This window comes from Myotis lucifugus, unplaced genomic scaffold, assembly GCF_000147115.1.
Source record: "Myotis lucifugus unplaced genomic scaffold, Myoluc2.0 scaffold_62, whole genome shotgun sequence".
Classification (NCBI taxonomy): domain Eukaryota; kingdom Metazoa; phylum Chordata; class Mammalia; order Chiroptera; family Vespertilionidae; genus Myotis; species Myotis lucifugus.
In genome coordinates this window covers 2,571,012-2,580,654 of record NW_005871110.1, presented here as the reverse complement: position 1 = coordinate 2,580,654, position 9,643 = coordinate 2,571,012, and the positions used below count along the sequence as shown (strand labels likewise).

General features: G+C 46.3%; 2 protein-coding genes across 2 annotated transcripts in view; one reads left to right on the top strand and one right to left on the bottom strand.

The window, feature by feature from the left end:
* The first annotated feature begins 619 nt into the window (after positions 1-619).
* Positions 620-3,605, top strand: EGR2 (early growth response 2). Its single transcript, XM_006109711.3, is given in 2 exon segments — positions 620-1,720; positions 1,723-3,605. Coding segments are annotated over 2 exon segments (1,242 nt in total). The 5' UTR covers positions 620-1,134; the 3' UTR covers positions 2,379-3,605.
* Positions 3,606-5,991: 2,386 nt separating this feature from the next.
* Positions 5,992-9,643, bottom strand: part of ADO (2-aminoethanethiol dioxygenase) — a 4,412-nt gene continuing 760 nt past the window's right edge. The window contains 4 exon segments of the mRNA XM_023754612.1: positions 5,992-9,476; positions 9,479-9,502; positions 9,505-9,567; positions 9,570-9,643. The exon segment at positions 9,570-9,643 is cut by the window's right edge and continues 760 nt beyond it. Coding sequence (XP_023610380.1) covers positions 9,217-9,476; positions 9,479-9,502; positions 9,505-9,567; positions 9,570-9,643 — 421 coding nt within the window. The 3' untranslated portion in view covers positions 5,992-9,216.

The following is a 9,643-nucleotide window of genomic DNA, read 5'->3' as shown; positions in this document are numbered from 1 at the left end:
TGGAGCTGGGCGCGCGGGCAGATGTACCCGGGTCGCTAGCGAGCCGGCTTGCGCGCGCCGCGCGCGCCCAGCTCCCAGGGGGCTTAGGGGTGAGGGTAGAAGAGGTGCACCACCAGACTTTGGGACTCGTGCTGGCCAATCGGCCGGCGGCATCCCGGCCTCCCCTCGCCCGGGGTAGGGGCAAAATGACGAGAAAGTTCGGGGTTCTGGAAGAGAGCTGCGCGTCTGGAGAGCCGAGCGGCGGAGAAGGTCCAGAGGAAAGCGCCCGCCGCTCGCTCTCAGGCGGAGCAGACCCGGGGAAAGTCTCGGAACGCGCTACCGGTGCGGCCTTAAGGAGCGCCCCCACCTGCGCGCCGCCCGCGAAGTTGAGGGGGTTGGCGAGGCTGGGAGGAGGGGGCGGAGGAGGAGGGCGGGACACGGCGGGAAGCGGCTCCCAGAGAGGCCCGGCGGAGACACCGGTGCTGCTGGCTTTCTTGGCGATGCGGAGAAAAGTGGTGTCCCGCGGCCCCCGCGCCTTTCTCGAAGCCCCGCCACTGGCCTTGGGCTGGGCCGGGGACGTGCGGGTGTGGGGCAAGGTTGGAAGGGAAAGGAAAGCTATGAACTCCTTCCACCGCCGCGCCGGATTCCCTCCGGCAGCCTTCTGCAGAAGCGCAGCAAGAAAGGGAGGGAGGGAAGGCGCCAGAGATGGGGAGCGGCCGGGAAATCACGGACCCCTTTCTTGGGCTCCCCTCCAGGGCTTGCAACTTTGCGGCACTGGCTGGGATCTGTCGTCTGGGTGGTGTCTGCCCGGCGCCGCAGCCGTGGGATCCCCAAGCAAAGGAGAGGGAGAGACGTTTCAGGCAGATGAGGACTTTTTAATGTTGTTGCTATTATTGGGTGTTTTTATTGTGGACTAGAGCCACAGATGGCTGTGTGTGTGGGGCGAGGGGGAGGTTGAGAGTAGGCCATCCTGCTTTCCTGGAGGTAGTTTGAGTCCCAGACTGTACTGACTGCCACAGTGGGTCTCTGGGTAGCAATTTCCCTACCCAACTCTAACGTGCCAGGATCCTATAGACCCGTGTGAGAGGGGGTGAGAAGGGATTCTTGGCTGCGTTCTCACCGCTCCACCTCCATTCTTCCTTCTCCCCAGATGGCATGATCAACATTGACATGACTGGAGAGAAGAGGTCCTTGGATCTCCCATATCACAGCAGCTTTGCTCCCGTCTCCGCACCCCGAAACCAGACCTTCACTTACATGGGCAAGTTCTCCATTGACCCCCAGTACGCTGGTGCCAGTTGCTACCCAGAAGGCATCATCAATATTGTGAGTGCCGGCATCCTGCAAGGGGTCGCCTCCCCAGCTTCGACTACAGCCTCATCCAGCGTCGCCTCTGCCTCCCCCAACCCACTGGCCACAGGACCCCTGGGTGTGTGCACCATGTCCCAGACCCAGCCTGACCTGGACCACCTCTACTCTCCGCCGCCGCCACCTCCTCCTTATTCTGGCTGCGCAGGAGAACTCTACCAGGATCCCTCAGCGTTCCTGTCCCCAAGCACCACCTCCACCTCCTCCTCTCTGGGCTACCCACCGCCTCCTTCCTACCCATCCCCCAAGCCGACCTCGGACCCAGGTCTCTTCCCCATGATCCCAGACTACCCTGGATTTTTCCCATCGCAGTGCCAGAGAGACCTACACGGTACAGCTGGCCCAGACCGCAAGCCCTTTCCCTGTCCCCTGGATCCCTGCGAGTCCCCCCTCCGCTCACTCCACTCTCCACTATCCGCAACTTTACTCTGGGGGGCCCCAGTGTTGGGGCCACAGGGCCAGGGGCCAGTGGAGGCAGCGAGGGACCCCGGCTCCCTGGCAGCAGCTCGGCCGCCGCCGCCGCTGCTGCGTATAACCCTCACCATCTGCCCCTGCGGCCCATTCTGAGGCCTCGCAAGTACCCCAACAGGCCTAGCAAGACGCCAGTGCACGAGAGGCCCTACCCGTGCCCAGCAGAAGGCTGTGACCGGCGCTTTTCCCGGTCCGACGAGCTGACGCGGCACATCCGCATCCATACGGGGCACAAGCCCTTCCAGTGTCGGATTTGCATGCGCAACTTCAGCCGCAGTGACCACCTCACTACCCACATCCGCACGCACACTGGCGAGAAGCCCTTTGCCTGTGACTACTGCGGCCGCAAGTTTGCCAGGAGTGATGAGAGGAAGCGCCACACCAAGATCCACCTGCGACAGAAGGAGCGCAAAAGCAGTGCTCCCTCCTCGGTGCCCGCTGCTTCTACGGCTTCATGCCCTGGGGGCACGCAGGCTGGAGTGCCCCTGTGCAGCAGCAACAGCAGCACTATTGGAGGAGGGTCCCTGGCCACTTGCTCCTCTAGGACCAGGACACCTTGAGACCAGACTCAGCCTGACACACCAGCTTCTTGATGTCCCAGAGGCCCTTGGTCCACTGGAGCTGCACAACAAACACTACCACCCTCTCCTGCCCCTCTCCCCCTTCTTTGGGCAAAAGGGCCTTGGTGGAGCCCAGCACTGCCCTCTTTCCATTTAGAAGCAGGTCCTTCCTAACCGTTAGCCCACCCGAGTCTTTCTTTGGTGAGTTGACTATCACCCTAAGGTCATGGAGAGGTTCTGGCAGGAGGCTGGGTGGGGGCTCCTGGCCTAGAGGGCTGAGGCCTAACCCTGCTTTAAAGGGTGGTTTGGCTAGGTTTTGCTCCCCCTCTCTTATTTTGACCAATTACAGGTTTCTGGCTCTGAATGTCAGAGTTGATCTGAGACGTTTTCTACAGTAGGTTGGGAGATGCTGATCCCCTTCAGGTGGGGACAGCAAAGACAGAAGCAAAACTGACGTGCACTTTATGGCTTGGGATTGATTTGGGGGACGCTGTACAACGAGTAAAGCATGGTCTTTATGCTGCATTGTGTGGCCCTGGAACAGTGAATCCAAGTGTACCTAGTCCTCTCAACCCTTTAAGCAATATGTATTATAAACTCAGAGAACAGAAGTGCAATGTGACAGGAGGGACATAGCAATATCTGCTCCTTTTTGAGTTGTTTGAGAAACGTAAAGATTATTTTTGCAGTGTATATCCACTCAGATTTTGTGTATTTTTGATGTGCACTGTTCTCCAAGTTCTGAACCTTTGGGAAAAAAAAAAAGTAAAGCATTTATGATCTCTTGAAACGAGTCAGAGGTTAACTTATTTAAAAGGGGATGTACATATATTCTCTGAATCTAGGATGCATGCAATTGTGTTGGAAGTGTCCTTGGTGCCTTGTGTGATGTAGACAATGTTACAGGGTCTGCATGTAAATGGGTTGCCTTACTATGAAAAAAAAAAATCACTCCCTGGGTTTAGTATGGCTGTATATATCTGCCTATTAATATTTGGAATTTTTTTTTAGAAAGTATATTTTTGTATGCTCTGTTTTGTGACTTAAAAGTGTTACCTTTGTAGTCAAATTGCAGTTAAGAATGTAAATAATGTTGCTGAACTGACTTGTTTGGTTATTAGCTTTTAATAGTCGTGGAAACATAAATGATTTATTCTAACACAAAACCACTAACTGAGATAATGGATGGTTTATAACTATAGTGTAAATAAATACTTTTCAACAATATTTTTGCTTTAGAAATCATTTCTGAAAGATTTGCTGGTTGGGAATTTAATAGTCATACAGTGATTTTTAGTGCTTTGACCAAGCCAGGATATCCAAGTTTTCTTTGCTAGCCTTTCAACACCAGCCCTCTCACCCCAAAGCAATCTCCATTCATAATCAAACACTAGTGTTCAGGGGATTTCCCCATTACATTAGTGTAAAAGTAGGGAGGCGTTCTTTTGACTCATTGTTCCGTCCTCTATAACAGCCTATAGCTTCTCACCACTCCTGAGTGGGCTCCGGAAAATAAATACTTACAAACAAGTGCCCACTCAGAGACTACACATTTGCAACTGCTTTCAGAACCCTGACCAGGGGCAGGAACTCAGACCAAATGTGGCTTTGTGGAAAGTGTGGTGGCGTGGTCAAGCTGGGAATGACTTTCAGGTTCCTGGATTAGTCTCATGACCACAGAAAACTTTTTGAAAAGCGCTATCACCTCTTCAGATCAAAAATGCATTCAGACACTGCTGATGACAGTGTTAATGGATTGCCAAAGGAATTACCCCAGGACACATTTCTCCCTGGTTATCCCTATTGGGAAGATCATTAATCTGCCCTAGGTTTGGTGGGTTTAGAGATTACCAAAATACCCAGCTCATTAGATAAGGTAGGTGTCCACCAACCCTAAAATCTCAAAGACAATTTGTATTAAATAGGCAAATACTGTTCTCCATGGTACTGGATGATGGTTTGCAAGAGAACACTATGGGGTTCATTTTACTGCCTTTTGTAGTGATTACAAAATATAAAGCCACCCCCCCCCAAAAAAAATTGTCTTTATGAACTTATCTTTCTCTAAAATTGGGCCTAAATATTTTTCACCCACTGCTTCAGGATCCTTACACAAGTGTAACACAACACGTTGGAGTGCCCACTATTCAGCTACACTGCCCGAAAACCCTGCCGTTTGTCCTGGCTGATAATTGATGGCCTGTACTTTAGCAGAGAGAGCAATAGCTACTCCCGGAAACTACTTTTTGCCCTTACTAGCACTAGAATTTGAGTTCTAATATGTGGAAGTAATTAACCCTTTTCTTATTTCTTCCCTGTCCAAATTTCTATAACTACTAAACAGAAGTTTCTAAACTTCAGTGTCAGATTTCCTAGTGACTGGCGTTATTCTTAGATTCCTGTTTCCTTGCTTGGCCAATATTATCATCCTTGCATGGCCAATTTTGTTTAACACGTACAAAACTATGCCACATTTTGATAATTATGTTTTAAATGAAGACTTCCCTCCTACCCAAATTTCATTATATTAATATATAGCACACCTAAGTTTTATAAGATCTATGATTGTCTTGCCAAATTTTAATTTTGGAGCAACTTCAGTCAAGATAATGTAAAGTTTGCAAGACTAAAAGAGCTTTTCTAAAAAAAGTAAGATGAAATACATCTTATGATAGTCAAATCAGTTACATAATCACTTTCACATTGACATGGGCTTGGTGAAGTGAAATAATATACTGTAACGTGTTTTTTTGAGTCAACGTTATGACTTTTACTCCTTGATTTCAACATGTTAGGGGTCAATCTTTAATCGGATTTTACTTTTGGCTCGACACATTCAGTCGTTCTCACGGGTCATTTTCTTTGCTCAAGAAATAGAGTATATAAAGCTAAGTTGGTTCCTTCTTATTGCTTTATTGAATAATATTATTGATGCTTCAGCTGCTACTAGAATTCTTATTAAAAATAAACTTCTGGAGAGTAATTCCTTAAAGATCATAATGCACTCGAGATAGTTCAGTAAACATTAAAAATAGATCTATTAAACCTAAATAAGGTTTTCAATTATTAATAAACAAGCCTATTTAATTTCAATATCCTAACTGCTAATTAAATTAAGGCACACTGTTAGGTATATATTAAAAATGACTGTAGTGCTATTTTAACAGTTCAATACAATGTGTATGTGTGTGAGAAAGAATGGTCAGCATCATCACAAGTGCCTAAAGTGCCTCCACTCTAAACAATTAAACAAATTTTACAGTAAAAGGAAAGACAAGAAAATATTTAAATCCAAAGATTCTTTCCTTTGTGGATGAAAATATTTTTGTTTTCTTGCACAAGTTTATTTTTCCTTAAGTTAAATAGAAAACATATTTTCTGTTGCAGCAAAATAGTATGATTAAACATTAAATAGTTTCAGATTATGTTTTCAATCAACTGTTTCAAAGCACTCTCAAGGAAATAAACTTTAGAATCTGCAGGCCATCAGTTGTTGGTACATCATCTTACAGTATAGACCATGAAACTTTAACAGCTAGTAAAAATGTAGTCATTTGTAGCAAGTAATACTTTCCTTCTCTATTTTGCAATAATCAAGTAAGATTTACCTATAAACAATTTCAAACATGCCTTTATTTTCCATAAGTACACTGATTTTAATCCAGAAATGTAAACATCTCTGGATCTGAAGATTCAGTCTTTATATGGGGCTTAACAAATGATTTCCCTCTTTGATAGTAGATGCCTCATTGCACTAAAGGGATCAGAGGTCCCGAGTTCAGACCAGGAGAGTTACATGAGTGTTACTACCCGCATGTTAGAGTTCAATAGCAATGGGCAGAGCCCTGGATTAGAGATATATTGCTTCTTTATCAAGCTGTAGAGCCATAGCACAAGATTCAAAGTCATTTAGAAAATATGAGTGATGACAGAGTCCTCCTGGGATGCCAAGACTGAGGTACCTACAAGTGGATAATGCAAAAGGAGGAATAAAAGGTGGAAACTTTGGGAGAAGTTAAGGGATTAATGTTAAAAGGTCAGAGACCCACTCCTGTTGACAAACACATATTACTCTAAAAATAGGCTCACCATTTTCATTAATAAACAGCAATTGGTATAAACAATCCATGCAAATCAGGCTTAATAAAAAAAAATCAATTCTCATAAAGTAGTAGGTAGATAATACTCTCCATTGATATAAGTGGCCATTGATATAACCAGAAAATTAAAAAGCTTTAGAAGTATTAGACAACTTCTTACCCATGAGAGGCCATTATTGAATGTTATGCAACAGAAAAGTTAAGTGATTAGTATCATTGTGCTCATTAGTCTTTGTAGGGAAGACAACTTTTTCCCACCGTTGTTACTAAAACAGTCTATATTGCAGGAATACATGGAAACACAATAGCAGCACATGAAGTCACTCATGACTAACATTTTATGCAGAAAAGTGCGAGGTTTTTCTGCACATTTATCTTAGTAATAAGAATAGTCTTTTCTTAGTGGCTCATTAAAACAGGTCACATTTTGTGTTCACCATTAATTTATTCAGAATTTATTAGTGAACCAAAAGTTTCACTGTTCCTCTTGAACTAAATTAGAGATATCATATTGCTGTTCTGGCCTGCAACAATTTCAGTTATTCTTTTGAAAAGCACCTTAGTTTTTTTTTTTCATTCAACTTGCTTGTACTTGAGAACTTTAAAACTTTTCATAATGAAATTTGGAAAATCTTTTCTCCTTTAATATTGTGCTATTGCCAAAATGGTTAATTTAATGTCCTCCGGGTTATATTATAACATACACATTACTATCCACAATCTTAATAAGTTAACCTTAATTTTTTGCTACAATATAATTCAAAACAGGTAAGTATGTGATTGTTAACCAAACACATTCATACTGTGCTATGAAAAACACCCATTTGGTAAAGTTTTCTAAGAAAATCGTTTCCATATCTAGAACTTATTTTCAAACTGAATGCATAGAGAACTGCTTCAAACTGCTCCCAAGCTATATTGAACTACACCAGAATGTAAGCTACCGTGAACAATGTTAGTAACTCTGGAGAATATTCTTGGCGTTATGCCTGTGTCAGGATTTATAACATAGTGGCATGTCGCTTTGAGTAAACATCTTTTTTTTTTTGTAAATAATAGTAATTTCATTAAGAATTTTGCTTTTTCATTCTATCTAAAAATTTGGGAACAAATATTCCTTCACTCTGGGCCTCTGTAACCCAGTGTGCATGAAAAGGCAAAGGCACCTACTGTTTTCCTACAGGGTCCACACTTTCCACCAATAGCAAATCTCCCTTTATTACAGATATTAGAACTGGACTGCCACATGGGCAAGTCAATCAAGAGGGCTTAGACGACAGCTGGGCAAATTTTAATGTGTTTATTTCTACAATTTGTTATTAAAAGTTTGTGAAAAAAGGAATCCTATAAATAGTAATAAGGGGGAAACAATAGTGCTTCATGGCCGGAAGCAAATGGTGTCAATGTGTTTGTAAACAAGGTCAAGTTGCTCAAGACTATTAAAAGGACAAACATAAAACTAGTTACAGATAGCACAACTGTTCAAGAGGCTGGGAGTGGGGGGTTTTTGGTTCCCTAAAATGGCCAGCAGAATAATTAATTCTCAATTGCGGAGCCTGGGTCGCCAGTGCCTTCTCGCTCTCCCTATAGAAAACCACACCAGATGAAGCAAGCGCTGGCTCTCTCCTGCTAGAGGGACAGGGTTCTGAGAACAGGGCCACCAACAACACAGCTGGAACCACCAGCTCTCTGGAACATTAGGTGTGAGAGAATTTGAAACAGTCAACATTTTCCTCTACTTTTGCAGGAAAATACCGGAAGTAAATAGGGACATGGAGTTCAACAGCTGGCCAGGGGTGTTATACATTCAGTTGTTTGGAAGCATACCGATTCAGTGCCTCTGAATCTTCTGGTTAGAAAATACAGCATTACCCTACCACCTCTTATACTATGGCAAAAAAAAAAAAAGTCACTTGAGGGTAATATAGTTTTTGCATTAAAGGTGAATCTGCAACAAGAAATCTGCTCAACTCACAGATCTGGGGACTCACAGGGAAGATAAACTCTATGTGACAATTTGTCACTGAGAAACGCAGGTGTGAATTTCTTAGTGGATGCTGCCCGAGTAAACCAGATGTGGCTACTGGGCAAGGGGAGGAAAGAAGTTCTTGTCCTCTACATGCATAGTTATGTCCTGGGGATGATCCCCCAACTCTGGAAAACTGATTTAATTTCCCCAACGAATTAATCAGGCAGGGCAGCTCACTTAAAAAGTAGCCCATCTCTCTAAACCTAGTTTTTGACCAGTGACTTGAACTAAAAACAATTCAAACCACTGGGTCATGCAGTCAATAAGTTAAAACTATAACAAGGAGCCAAGGACCTAAGTGGAAAACAAGCCCTATTTACCCAAGGCGAAGGCGATGGGGGGAGAAAACCTTTTAGTGTATCTTGTATAGAATGGGAACAAAGGAAGAATATTTTCATTATGGCTTTAGGATGGAAGCGCTTCAGATAGCCCCCTGCTCCCCTCCCCCCAAATCAAAACCCTGGTGGCAGTGACAAAGCCAGGAAACGACCTAGCCTCCCCCGCCCACATAACCGTGCCCGGTGGCTGCGGTCCAGTCGCTGCCCGCGCTTCCCAAGGCTCCTGAGGAAGCACACCAGCCCACTCCAGTAGATCCAACGCCCAGGTGGCCTGGGGGTAGGGAGAGAGCCCTTGCGGTGGGGTGCTGGCAGCCAGGCCCCGATCTGAGTAGGGAAGGTCTTCGGCTCCCCGCTCCTGGGCGCCTGCGGTTTCAAGGGACGACCTTGGGACCTGGATAGGGCTCCCCCTCGCACCAGAAGTCATCGGCCTGCGGCGTCTCCAGGAGCCACACCTCTCGGGGCAGGGGCAGGTCGCAGGTCGATCCGGAGGCCTCCTTGGCCCGGACGGGTTCCAGCACCCGGTAATAGTGGCAGTCCCGGCCGTCGTCGGGGTCGTAGGGCGGGGCCAGAATGTCCAGGAAGGCCGCGGGCCCGTCCACAGCATCGATCTGGTGCAGGTTGTCCCGGTGCGCGTGAGGATGCAGGGGCCGCTGGCCGCGTGTACTCGGCCCGCGAGCGCAGCACGCCCGGGCCGGACGGCGTCCCGCTCGCGGGCTGCAGCGCGGCTCGGACTGCTGCTTCGGCGCGGGGCCCGCGGCCGCTGCCCGCCCGCCTTCAGCTTGTTCCATGCAGCTGATG